The 14506-nt window shown below is 38.8% G+C and overlaps 1 protein-coding gene across 4 annotated transcripts in view; it reads left to right on the plus strand.

Moving 5' to 3' along the window:
* LOC119506428 (regulator of G protein signaling 7 binding protein) overlaps nt 1-14506 on the plus strand; it is a 135231-nt gene that overhangs the window by 105028 nt on the left and 15697 nt on the right. For 3 of the 4 annotated variants that reach the window (XM_037799469.1, XM_037799470.1, XM_037799471.1), the window contains exons 4-5: nt 10103-10250; nt 13611-13681. In XM_037799469.1, coding sequence (XP_037655397.1) covers nt 10103-10250; nt 13611-13681 — 219 coding nt within the window. Of the gene's footprint in view, nt 1-10102; nt 10251-13610; nt 13686-14506 lie in introns of those variants that run through there. The other variant, XM_037799472.1, reaches the window with a different exon arrangement.

The raw sequence follows: 14506 nt of genomic DNA on the forward strand, positions 1-14506 counted from the left end.
ATAGTTGTCAGAGTGGGGTATCTGCTATACAAAACAAATCCAAATCTCAATGGATTAAAGCAATAAAAAAGTTCATTATTCCCCCTTGTCATAGCCCAATGCCATAGCTGGGGGGATAGGGGGTGCTATTCTTTACATTGTCTGCATCCATCCAGTAGTCAGGAAAGAAAGCATGGGGGCTCACATGGGAGGATTTTTAGGGACCCGTCTGGAAGAAACATATACCTGTCCTGCCCAGAGTCCATTGGCGATAACTCTGTCACATGTCTTAATGTAGGAGGAAAAGAAAATAAGAGTTGGTGAACACAAAACAGTCCCCCATGGCCCTGAAAAAAAGGGAAGGATGACTTCAACAAACCAGAAATTGGGTGAATTTCTTAAAGGTAGAAAGCAGCTGGGGTTGATTGGTGGAGATAAATGAGTAGAAAAAGCAATAGCAGAATAAGAAACTCAGGAAGGAACAGAAGAAATTCAGGTAGGAGAAAATTATTGCAAAAATGAGATCAATTCCAGAAATACCTCAAGCCCAAAGTCAACAAATACAAAGCACAGGAAGGATTTCTGGAACAGTTGTCCTGGAAATTAATGTTTGAAATTGCATTCAGGAAAAGCTTGGCTACCCCACACTGAGCAGCAGAGATCATCAGTGTTTTCTGCAGGAGGATGCCTGGTGTGAGTGTTGGGGCACAGCAGCAAGGCAGATCAGATTATGAAGTAACTATGGGCCACCAGAAGGACAGCAGAAGCAGAAAAAAAAAATAAACATATCATACCAAATTGTTCAGTACATCTCTACGGAGTAGGAGTTCTAAACAGGAAATGCAAAGCAGGCACTAGGGCACCCAAAACAGGATAGGGCTCCCAGTAATGTATCATTCCCAAGAATGATGGAAAACACTTATGTCTAAAAGACACATTTTTCCAGCCGTACATCCTGCGCCTTCTCCACAATCATCAGGAGAACGCTAATCAGAATGATAGGCAGAAGACATTTCAAAGACAAATCTGAGGAGTCATCCAAGAATGACCAGTTTTAAGAAAAGCCAACATAATTAAAGACACCCCAAATGCAATAGAGAAAACAACTAATACTTGAACAAAGTTAAAAGAGGAAACAGATGAAGAATTTAAAATATATATAATTAATTATTTTCAGAGAGTTTTATGAGTGTGACACAAACATAAAACAATAATTGTCTTCAACAAAAAGGAAGAAGTCACATGTTAGAAATAAAAATATTATCAATGAAATGAAAACTCAGTAGAAGGGTTAGTAGAGCTGGAAGACAATTCTCCATGGGTCTCTTGCATTTCTGCAAGAGGTAAGACACTGACTGCCCTTTGGTTTACACTGTCTTTTCAAGGGTGTTTATTTAGCAAATGCCTTGGAAGACAGACACAGTGTCTCCCTCCAGAGCAAAGGGCAGACCTGCTTACTCCCCATTATAAGAGATTCGGGATCCTTGAGCTCAGGGTTCTCTCCTGTCATGCAGCCCGCTGTGTGTGCAGGTACTATATGGCCCTTTTTGTGTTGCCTTGTTGGGGTTGAGACTCAGGAAATTGCACAAATTCTGATATTCTGGCTGCTCCTATTCTGTGAGTAATAAACTGTCCTTTGTCTCTGACCCAGGAGTCTTATGTCTTTTTCCAGTATCTATTAACTGTGGCAGGTTAACTTGCAGTATGGTAAATACCAGTACCTTCACAGTTCTTAACAAATAGCACAGTGGAAATACTGAGAGCCTAAAATAGTGCACAGAAAGACCAATTCAAGGTATTCTCCCAGAATTTAGTCCAAAAGGATAAATATGGAGTATGTAGGATACATGGAAGGTAGGTCCGGAGACTCCAATATGAAATAGAAATTCTGAGAGAACAGAGAATAGAAAAAAGTAGATGGTCAACAGAAAATAGAAAAACTTTGCCCAAACCTAAAGAAAGGCATAAATAATTGAATTGAAAAGGCCATACCATCTATCACCCAATAGATAACTTAAGAATTACAAAGGGAAAAGGGTGCATCTACAATGATAAAATCTGGCAGAGATCCCCTAATCACAAAATCAATCATATATAACTAGCATCATTAATAATGGGACAAACTGGCTCACTAGTGATGTGATGCACTAAAAATGACACAATATCACTTCTATAGTATTCTTACCAAAAAAAATGTTTACACTGAGCACTGAATCGAGATATATGGAAACAATTAGACATATCCAAATTGAAAGACATTCTATAAAACATATTTCCCTGAACTCTTCAAAAATATCAGTGACATGAAAGACCAAAAAAAAGGCAAAAAGTGCTGCTCTGTCACCCAGGGGAGTGAATCTCCCTGGCAACGTGGAATATGACTCCCGGGGAGGAATGTAGACCCGGCATCGTGGGATGGAGAACATCTTCTTGACCAAAAGGGGGATGTGAAAGGAAATGAAATAAGCTTCAGTGGCAGAGAGATTCCAAAAGGAGCTGAGAAGTCACTGGTGGGCACTCTTATGCACAATTTAGGCAACCCTTTTTAGGTTTTAAAGAATTGGGGTAGCTGGTGGTGGATACCTGAAACTATCAAACTACAACCCAGAACCCATGAATCTCGAAGACAATTGTATAGAAATGTAGCTTATGAGGGGTGACAATGGGATTGGGAAAGCCATAAGGACCACACTCCACTTTGTCTAGTTTATGGATGGATGAGTAGAAAAATAGGGGAAGGAAACAAACAGACAAAGGTACCCAGTGTTCTTTTTTACTTCAATTGCTCTTTTTCACTTTAATTATTATTCTTGTTATTTGTGTGTGTGTGTTAATGAAGGTGTCAGGGATTGATTTAGGTGATGAATGTACAACTATGTAATGGTACTGTGAACAATCGAATGTACGATTTGTTTTGTATGACTGTGTGGTATGTGAATATATCTCAATGAAGTAAAGATCAAAAAAAAAAAAGTGCTGCTCTGTATTAAAGGAAATTAAAGAAACATGACAACTAAATGCAGTGCATAAGCCTTAATTGGATCCTTTGATTTAAAAAAAAAGTTTTGAAGGGTATTATTGGAACAATTGGGAAACATCAAATAAAGACTATATTATATTAAATAATAATATTGTATTAAATTGTATTTAATCAAAGTTAAATTTCTTAGGTGTGATAATTGTCATTTAGGTTACATAGAAGAATATCCTTGTTCTTTAGGAGATATGTACTGAAGTATTTATGATGAACTATCATTAGTGTCTGCAACTTACTTGCTACAATTTACTTGTAAATGGTTCATCAAGAAATCATAGAGGGAGTCTGAAAGATAAAATATAGCAAAATATTAAAAATTGGTAAAACTAGACAAAGAATATTTGGGTATTATTATATTGTTTTTGAAAGTTTGCTATATGTTTGCAAATTTTCTAAATGAAAAATTGTAGAAAATAAATTGCAAATGCCAATCAAATGGCAAAAATATTAATTTAAAAAGGTCCCCTATCAAGACATATTTAGGAGCCATTTCAGAACTCAAAAGTTTAAAGTTAACGTCTTAAAAAATTTCAGTCATAAACAGGTCACATACAAAGCACCCCGGATATAGGAAGATAAGGGAATAATTTCTTCCAAGTTTTGAGAGAAACCTAGTTTGAACACAGAATTCTACACCCAACTTAGAATTTAATTGGGATCACTCTCTCTCACACCACACACACACACACACACACACACACACACACACACACACACAAAGCAGGGGAGGGGGTCAAAAAAAAGTATTTTCAGTAATATGAAGATTAAGAAATTTTGTATTCTACAGACCTACTATGAAATAATTAGGCAAGGATATGTTCAACAAAATGAAAACTGAATGTAAGAAAGAGGAAAATATGGGAGCCAAGAAGCAATGATATGCAAAGAAATCAGAAGCCATAAATAAGCATTAGGGGTATAAAACAGTTATGAGCAAAAATCATATTAAACTTTATCATATTACATCAAAAATACATGTGATGGATGGTTTTCTAGGACAAATGAAGCATCAAAATTTACTCAAGAAGAGCAAAAAATTTGAATGAACTATTAAACCTAGACAGAACTGAAAAAAAATCAGTAATTCATCCTGAATTATAGGTCTGAGTATCAGATAGCAGTAATTTACAGTTTCACTTGCATTGGATTAATTTTTTTAATAGAACAGTGAAGGAGACCTTTCCTACCAAATATGAAAACCATAATAATTAAAATATCATGTAATTGGCATATGAATAAAAAATAAATAAATATGAAAAGAATAGTGTCCCTGGAAACAGACCCACATTTATATAGAAACAATGTATTAGAACAAGCATTAAAGTTAATAGAAAAATCAATAAATGTGTTTGGGCAATTGGCTCTTGGTTTTGGCTAAAAATTTAGATCCCTTCTCCATACCATATATAAAAACAAATTACAGATAAATTAAAGAGATAAACATTTTTCAATTGTATAAGTATTAGAAGAAAATACAAGCACAACGTAAAAGCCAAAAGACCTAAAGAAAAGTTGAACAACTTTGACTATAAAAGTATCAACTTATGACAAAAGACGTTATGATTACATAAGTGAATATCCTTGTGCATAGTAAATGTACATTGAAATATGTGTTCAGGGAGTATTTTGAAACCTGCCATCAAATGTTCAGGAGAGAGAGAGAGATGATAGATAGATAGAATGAATGATATGGCAAAGGTGGTAAAATGATACTGTTGGTGGATCTGGGTATCTGTGGGGTGCTGGGGTTGGGGAGTGTCAGATTTCTCTGTATGGGTCTTGTGTTCTTGAAAATTTGAATATTAATTGAAAATGAAAAGTTACGAAAATAAAAAAAGACATTATGAACAAAATCAACAGACAAATGACAAAGAGATAGAAGCAGCATATATAACCAACAAATGATCAGTATCCAGTGTACAGAGAGAGCCCCCATAAATCAATAAGAAAGACAACAGTGTTTAAATAGGTGAATGATATGAATAGGAAATGTAGAGAACAAGAAATACATATGGTCAATTAATATATGAAAATATATTTAACCTCAGTAGTAATAAAGGAAATGAAACATAAAACTGAAATGAGATTCTAATATTTCCCCATCAAATTAGTGAAAATTAAATATTGATAATATTATATGTTCGTAAAGGTGTGGGGAAATGGGTCCTCTCATTTACTATAAGTGGAAGTGAAGTATAAATTAGCATAACCTTTTCAGAGGCTGTCTTATAAATATTCTGGTGGAAAAAGGAAACAACTATAAACAATCTAAGTTCCTTACTACAGACTACTACCCGTCCATTAAAAAGAGTGACATAAATCAAAATGTACTACATGAAAATATCTCTAAGCAATGCTAATGGGGTAAAAGCAAGTTGTGCAACAACATATATAGTATATTAATCATAATTTTAAAAAGTTATATCTCTACTGAGGTCCTACTTGGTTCTTGGTACTGGGCTTATAGAATTGAAGAAAATAGATGAAGTTCCCAGCCTCACAGAGTTTATATACACCGTTTGGAGATGGGAGATGAGAGTGGGGTTGGGGAGGGCAAACAATAATCCAGTAAGCAAATACGTAAGATAATTTCTGATTGTGGTAAGTTCTGTGAAGGCAATCAACAGGCAGTGTGGCAGAAAGTGGCTGGAGGATGCCCAGCATAAAGTCAGTGCTATCAATAAATGAGAGCAATTATTATTCACTGAGTGAACTTGACCCCATATATATTCTGGAATTGAAAACCACTTAAATTCATATTGATCTCTTCTGTCTTTTAAGATGTTTCAGCTAGAGAAGATACAATGTGATCAAAATTCTGCTGAGATTTTGTGAGCTAAGGGAAAGCCCTAAACCAGAGGTCCAACAACCAAGGTTTTCATTCTTTTCCACCTGTATTAGCATAGTCAGTTCTAAAAGTCACTGAAAATGAGTAAAATCAGAATATTCCCTGTCATTACAAGTTCATAGAGTTGTTTCAGGCATACATAAATAGTTATTTCCCTTTAAGACATTGTAGAATGGTATTTGTCTTATATAATTAGTAGACTTAATTACAGGCAGTAAGTGTAATCAGAGTTGTTGCAACCTGGATTTTATGACTGCATGAAAACAGTGTATATACAGGGGCTGGGCAAGGACTCCAAAAGGAACATCACATTGCCTTATAGAACAAAAGCTTATATAATCCCGACCACAGGGCAAGGGATACTGTGTACCCCATAGCTAAGCAAAGTCCATAAACCAGAGAATTCTGTCGGTGTGTGAATCTCCTTCTCCCTTTCTCTGCACAAACCATATCCCATTCTTCAAAGCATTTCAAAAGCCACAGAGGATTTATGTTTTCAGGTGACCCTGTCCTTCAGAGTTTTGTAAAGTAGAGGGCTGTGTGTTGGGAGCTCCTCTCCCCGTCTCCATGACCTCAGCTGCCCTTACTCAGACCCCATCCCCTGCCCAGCAGTGAGTGGCAAATCCACTGCATTTGCTGCACCCTACCAGGTGATATAATGATGCAAATGGTTTTAAGAGGTCAATGCCCTCCAATTCTGAAACGGTAATATCTTGAATTAAGAGCTTAATTAATTTCTACCCAACAGCATACCATATAATTGGAAAAACAATTTCTCAGGCAAGTTCCATCACCCAGGGCTAATGTACATGAAGTACACACAAAAGGACCAAAAGATCCTTATCAGAAAACCTGTGTTTGCACTTTGGCTGAATGCTCAGAGGTCCATTTCTACTGTCGTTTAATGAAAGGTGTATAGTTACCATTTAATTACTTGTCTCTTTCTCCTTGTGCTGCTACCATATGAATTAGAAATTACAGAGACAATGTTTTTGCCAGTTCCCTCCAGATGAGGAATCCAAGGAAAAAGCTCCGTGTTAGATTTTGCCATGAACAGCCACTCTCTCCACAGGTTTATGCCTTTGTTTTATTTTTTGTTTATTTTTTTTTTGAAAACATACAAAACAATCACACTAGGATTAGGGAAACTAAGCTAAGAGATAACCTGATGTAGCTGCTAGAGCATGAATATTCAATAATAATGGCTGTAACAATTTTTTAACAAATGATCTAGAGCCTTGTCTGCATAATACAAATAAAATTGGATAAAAGAGTAAAAGAAATAATATGGCTACCTTTTTTCCAGGCTACTGTGCCAGTTTGGATGTATTATGTCCCCCAAAACTCCATGTTCTTTGATGCATCTTGTGGGGGCAGACGTATTAGTGTCTATTAGGTTCGAACCTATTGGTTCAGTGTTTCCATGAGATGTGACTCCATCAACTATGGGTGAGACATTTCACTGGATTATTTCTATGGAGGTGTTGCCCCACTCATTCATGGTGGGTCTTTATTGAATCACTGGAGTACTTCAAAAAGAGCCACACAGGCCCAGACCTGGAGCAGCTGTGAATGATATTTTGGAGAGCAACTGAGAGTGACATTTTGAAGAGAAGCTGCAGCTAAGAGAGGACAAAACACCCAAGAGCAACATTTTGGAAAATGCCATTTTGAAACACAACCTGGGAGCAAGCGGACACCAGTCACGTGCCTTCCCAGCTAACAGAGGTTTTCCAGATGCCAATGGCCTTTTTTCAGTGAAGGTACCTAATTGTTGATGCCTTACCGTGGACACTTTATGGCCTTTAGACTGTAACTGTGTAACCAAATAAACCCCTTTTATAAAAGCCATTCCATTTCTGGTATTTTGTATAACCACAGCATTAGCAAACTGCAACAGCTACATAATGTCATCTAAGGGCTTTGTGACTATTTGTATGTTTTTTATTGTCTCTTTCCAGCTCCATGATGCAGAGACTATGCCTTTCTTTCACCTCTATATCTCCAGCATCAAGCTCAGTGCCCAGTACTTAGCTGACACTCAATAAATATTTTTGAATGAATTAATGAGTGTATGAATGAGTGAATGAGTGAATGAATGAGTGAATGACAACACCAGGTTTGAAACCCAGTTCTCAGGTCTCATAGGCCATTCCCTTGGTATAAGGATATCCTCCTGCAGATGCACAGATGTTCAAGACAGAACAAATGACATTAACAGAGGACTCCGCAGCCAGACTATACCTTCTCATTCAATTTCATAGAAATTTATGGTGAGCTAAACTGGAGATTTGCTTCCAGAAAGTACCAATTTATTCACTTGAGATTAGTCATGGTAAACATAAGCCTTAGAGGACTGGCAGTGCAGTTGCATTGGGTTACTTTATATACTTTGTTGTATCCACAGAGTGAGGCTGGTTCATGAGGCTGGGCTTCCAGAGAAAGACACACTGAAGCAGTTGGAGAATGTTTTGGTTTCCTTGGATGCTCAAGCAAATACCATGATATGGGTTGGGTTAAACAATGGGAACTTATTTGGTCACGGTTTGAGGCTGGGTAGAAGTCCAAATCAAGGCATCATCAAGGTGATGCTTTCTTCCCAAAGACTGTAGTATTCTGGAGCTGACTGCTGGTGATCTTTGGTCCTTGGGTTTTCTGTCATGTGGCAATGCACATGGTAGTCTCTCCTGGTCTCTCCCTTCTCTTCGGGGCTTCATTGATGCTCATCTTCTTGCTTCCAGTGGCTTTCTCTCTCTCAATGTTTGAATTTTCTTTCTCTTACAAAGGACTCCAGTAATAGGATTAAAACCCATCCTGACTGGGGTGGGCCACACCTTAACTGAAGTAAGCTCATCAAAAGGTCCTACTTACAATAGGTTCACACTTACAGAAATGGATTAGATTTAAGAACATGTTTTTCTGGGGTACATACAGCTTCAAAACACCACAGAGAGCAAGGGAATTAGAAGGCAGGTCCAGGAGCTCTGCTGTTTCCCACAAGCCAAGAGAGCTGCCATCCAGAATCAAAGAGACCTGCAGAAGCCTCCTTTCTTCAGGCTGGCATCACCTGCTCCTGGCCCTCTTACCTACTTGTACCTGAGGACCAAAAACCAGCATAGTTTCACAGGACAACTCTCTCCTTCCCAGGCTAACCTCATGTAACTCATTAAGAATGGGTTGCATGTTATTGGGTATATACTTGGAAGAACTGAGAACAGGGACACGGAATGGACATTTGCACACTGGTGTTTATGGCAGCAGTATTCACAATTTTTAATGGATGGAGATGGCCTAAGGGTACATCAACTGATAAACAGAATGGTGAACTGTGGTGTATACATACAATGGAATACTGAGCAGTGGCAAGAAGAAATGAAGTTGTGAGGCATGCAACCAGGTGAATGAACCTTGAGGACCGCATGTTGAGTGAAATAAGCCAGAATCGAAAAGACAAACATGATAATGCCTCACTCATATGGACTAACTATAATGTGCAAACTCTGAGAATTGAATCTGAGAGTATAGGTTATCAGGGGCAGGCTTACTGTAAAGGTTCCTAGATTGAAGGTCTTACAGCAGTCACATTCATTCATGAGTTGTAATGGCTATTTGTAAATTCTGAGATATTGAGCTGTTTGTGTATAACCTAGTTGGTCCCTGTAACTTTGGGTGTATGTGTGACACCTGAGACTCAGAGCCAGAGTTCAGCAGCTATGAATGTCAGCATTACTCCATACAGCAACTGTGAAAAGAGCTGAAAAAGAAATCAGACTTCAATTAGAGATATGAACAAAATGGACTTGGTTAGGACTAAAAGGTAAAGGATGCTATTGACTGTGTTTTAAAACTTCAACTTCTATGTGAGACCAAAGGAAGAGATGTTTATTTGGTGCAAAAATCTAAAAAAGAAGGATGCAAAGCACCAATACTCTATCAAAGATAGGAGCCTTAATTTTATCTTGATTATTATGTTGTGTTGACTTCAAGCTGTCTTTCCCAGAATGTGAAAATCTGCTGCACACACACACACACTCAAACATACATACATATATTTATATATTTGTACATATATGAATATAATTATTTTAGTATTCAGAAAGCCAGAAAGGTAGTGGGGTTAACTGGGGCATTTGTCTCAAAGTATAACCAACATTTGCAGTGACCTCTTAGGTATAGAACGTGCGTTTATGATTTCTTATCCCCTTTTCTTTACCAACATCTCCCCAACCTCTCCTTAGGGAAGGAGCCTGGTGGGGTTACCAAGAGTTTGGATTGCAAAATTGAAGAGAATGCTGAAACACCTGTTCTAGAGGACTCCTCTTCACCTCCCATAGATATTCAGCAACAATCCTGGCAGGTTTCCACAGACATTGAGAACACTGAAATGTAAGTATGAAGTTACCCTGAATAGACTGCCAATCCACCTCCAGGTATACTCTCAGGCATTGACGAGAGTTGAGATTTTCTATTTCAGGTTCAGAAACAGAGTTCTCTTTGGTCTACCAGAGAAACATGGTGCTGGAAGGGACCTTGGAGATTGCCTAGTCTGCAGATAAGAAAATTGAGATGAGATGGCAAGTAGTCCATAATCCTACAGGGGGACAGTAACAGAACCTACAGTTGACACAGGCTTTCAGACCTCTGCTTGTCCCACTTCAAGAAAGCACACCTCTCAGAAAAGTGCAAGCAGTTTGCCTCATTGGGAAGCGAGAAAGTTGGATCTACCTGCTGTCACAGCTCACTCACAGGACTGGTTCCCAAAACTTCCACTTGTTTAAGAGAGGAGAGCCTAAAATTGTGCAAAGATGCCTACAATAGATTGCCAGATTTCACGTATGTGGAATATCCTGCTCAGCTGCCAGTCAGGGGCTGGATATTCTGTCCTGTTCACAAACAGCTTTTCCGAGAGCCCACTTCTCTTACCCTCCCAGAAAGTAGCTGATGGCCCCTTAGTGGTCAAAAAGAATTGATGCATTTGTCTTAACTTCAGTAGCTCACTGCTAGTGAACAGCTTTCTTGGGGAAAGGAGATTCTGTGGTGGTTCTACTTCATTTGGGAAAAGGGAACAATAATAATATGTACTAATAAGTGCCGTGTCTCATCTAGATACTAAAAATGCTGTCCTGTGAGGCAGAAGAATGAAGCCCTTGTTCATCGGCCTTCCCATTGATATCTGTGTCCTTTGCTGCTAATGCCTTCAAAGTTTGCACGAAGCAGCTGAATGAATACAGGGCAATTCCCTGGAGAGCTCTGTGTGTGTGGGGTTGAGTCATTGACAAGATAATGAACATTTTATTTTCTTATTTTAGAAACGTAACACACAATGGCATTTATAGCCATTGTGGTTCTGCTTTGATTGTAATATAATTCTAAAGCTAATTACTGAATTTCTGTGTTTATAGAAAGTTGGAGCATGTAGTAATTATGTGCTATTAATAAAACTTGGATTTTGTATAAGCTTGAAAATCCAATGATTCAAACAATAGAGCTGTTTGGTGCAGTTTGACAGAACTATAGACAAATGATCAAGGAGTCATTTATCTTAATTTATAAAAGAGAAATTTTTATAAATGCTCTATTCCCAGGGGGAAAAATATATATATATCTGATGGAATGATATGGTCAGGGCATGATCCATGAGCAAAGCTATTTTTCCCTTCAGAAAATTAGCACAACAGCTGTATCTAAGTTTAAAGTTTGTAGGAAAGCAAGCTACAGATGGCAGTAAGAATAAGATAATATAGCCCAGTGTTGGTGGGGCTTCTGTTCAGCCTGAAAGTCCAGATTCAAGTCCAAGGAGATGAGAAAAGCTGATAAAAGTGGGCAGACCTGCTCCAGAGGGCAGCTTCCGCCATTCTCCCTGTCTCTCTGCCTTAAGAGATCCGTGGGTCTCAAACAGTGTTGCAGATTAAAATCACCAGGAGGGCTTTTTTAAAAAAAAAAAATTATTCCTGGGCCACCAGAAACCAGTTAAATTAGAATTTTGGGGTGGGGCCTGGGCATAAAATGATTCTCCTATGGAGTACCAAGGTTGAGAATTGATGCTTTACATGGTGACCTGGCCTCAATCCCACATACTGCATTTCTAGCCCTTTCCCACCATTTGCCCACCTACCGCCCACCCATCCCATCTCCCCTTGAGAATTGTAAACAACAGTAGAATGTGCTTCTTGTGCTTCTGGGATCCACCTTCTCTAACCCCTCCTACAATCACATTTTGCCTCTCCTTTGGGATTTATCAGCATACAGTGCCCACAGACATACTCTCACACCTGTGGGAAAGTATTATGAATATTTCTACAGGTGTATTTCTTTAGAGGTGATCCTCAAGGCTGCTTACCCCTCCATTTTCAATCAGCTACTTCCAAGGCTAGAGTTCTTTTTCACATCTTAGTTTCACATGTTAGACCTCATTAGACTCTGTAAGGTCTCCGGCCGTCCCAAGACAGTGGCCCTAAACTGTCCTCAATAGAAACACCCCTAACTCCCTAATACACACACACCACAACTCCCCCCACCTCCATCCTACCACCCACACACCACACATGAACTGGACTAAGGGGTTTCATACGAAAAATTAAGTTGTGGCTCTCTTTTCTCAAACAACAGAAGAAAAGTTAATGTATAAAATTTCCTCAACTTTTTGTCATCTCCTAAAAACTTTCTTAAGCCCTTGGTGCCTACTATGGCTTGTCTATTCTAGAGTTAACTAAAAGATGTGTCTGATTTTATACAAAATTATATTTTTCACTGTTTTAAATGGTATCTATCACTATGTATGGGGGTTTCAAGAGTGCTGACTCCAGTGCATGACTATCTGAGTCTGTTTGGGAACTGCTGTCCCAAGGATTTGAAAAATCTCTGCCCTAGACTAGAAGTCCCCTGAGGTGGCTTCCAGCTCTGCAATTCTGTGTTTTGTGTGTGTGTACTCTGAGATGAGGAAGGAGGTTGGAATTGTGCAACTGTGCAGTGGCACTGCATGGCCAAGAAGCTTGAAGAGATATGCCAGTGGTTGGAGGAAAGCAGAGCAGCAGAGCTGTCCCTGGTGGCATGTTCTCTCCCTCTCTCCCTCTCTCTCTCTCTCTGTTTCATCCATTGTGAAGAGTTTCTCTCTGGAGGCTTTAGCATTTGTCATACTCCTGCTGCTGGCGCTTTCATCTTGGCTGAAGGTGGGGCAGAGTAATTTCTCCCTTTTGTTTATTATTATTTTCAGTAATTAGCCTACTGCCTCCCTTCATTCCAAGTCAGTTTAATAAGTGTTGGCCCTTGTGAATGCTTAGCACCGGCTACTGAATTCTAATCAAGTGGACTAATGCGTGGACCTACACAACTACAACAGCCTTCAGACCATAAAACCCTCACAGCACCATTATCTGGGCTCACCTTTTCCCAGGGGAGCAGAGTCCCATTATTCTAGTTTTGTGTCCTTTGCCTCTCCTTGTGAATCTGAAGTACTGTCCTCATTATCAAAGGCTCTTCTCTGATCTCAGCCAGGTCAGATTTGAGGCCGGGATGTGGGTTCCTGCAGGAGAATGTCCCGTGGACGCGTTGGGCATAGTGGAGCTCGTTCCTTCCTGAGCCAACCCATCTCAGATATTTTCTTGTGAATATCTGTTTCTTGCAAAGTAAGAGATAGTACAATTAGGCACAAACTCTTGCCCTTCAATTGTCTCATAGAACAGACTGTTTAAGGTTTCATTTAAAAAATTTACGGCTGATTATTCTTTCTTTTTATCAATTTTACAGAGACATGCGAGAAATGAAAAACCTTTTAAGCAAACTCAGGGAAACTATGCCTTTACCATTGAAAAATCAAGGTGAGTCTTGTCACTTCTCTTTGAGCCAGAGGATATTTTCAACATAATAACCTTGGGACTTGTTTCTTGAGAAAATAAAGCAGGATTTTTACACATGCAATAGAAGGCACTGAACATACACTTCTCTTTCCTCAAGGAGATATGATATTGAGAATGGAGTCTCCCAGGCAAACACAGTTTTGCCCTGAGGGGATACACTCCAACCCCAAAACAGACACCGCTTCCACTGGCCCTGTCACACAAGAGCACTTATTCATTGTCCACACTGTGGAAAACACTAGATTAGGTGAGGAAACCAAACACTTGGCCCTTGCCTTCAAGAAGTATACAGCCTAGTGGAAGAGACTTAAGAACACCTATGAAAGGAAGATTCCTGCCTCCAGAAGTTTAATTACCTAAAGGAAGTAATAGTAATTAACAAATATTGAGAATTTACAATGTGCCACTATCTATCTTACATGTATTAACTGTATTAACATTTAATTCTGATAGCAATTTTATTAGAGAAAAGCATTATTGTTCCCCAATTTACAAGAAACTGAGGCACAAAGAGGCTAAATAACTTTGGCAAAGTCACACAGACTATAAGTAAAACCCAGGCAATCTGTGTCCAGAGCAATCCTGCAGGAGTATCCACCTAACACAGAAATGGAAAAGGGATATTCACTAGAATGTACGTTCCAAGAGGGAAGGGCTTCTGTATGCTTTCGTTAGCTCTTGTATCCCCAGTACCTAGAACAAGGCCCAAACATAGAATAACCCCCAGCCCAAGCAATAAATGTTTATTAGATCTTCAGCCAACTTTGCAGACCCAGAGAGAAGATG

The sequence above is a fragment of the Choloepus didactylus genome, chromosome 11 (assembly GCF_015220235.1).
Source record: "Choloepus didactylus isolate mChoDid1 chromosome 11, mChoDid1.pri, whole genome shotgun sequence".
Taxonomy (NCBI): Eukaryota; Metazoa; Chordata; class Mammalia; order Pilosa; family Megalonychidae; genus Choloepus; species Choloepus didactylus.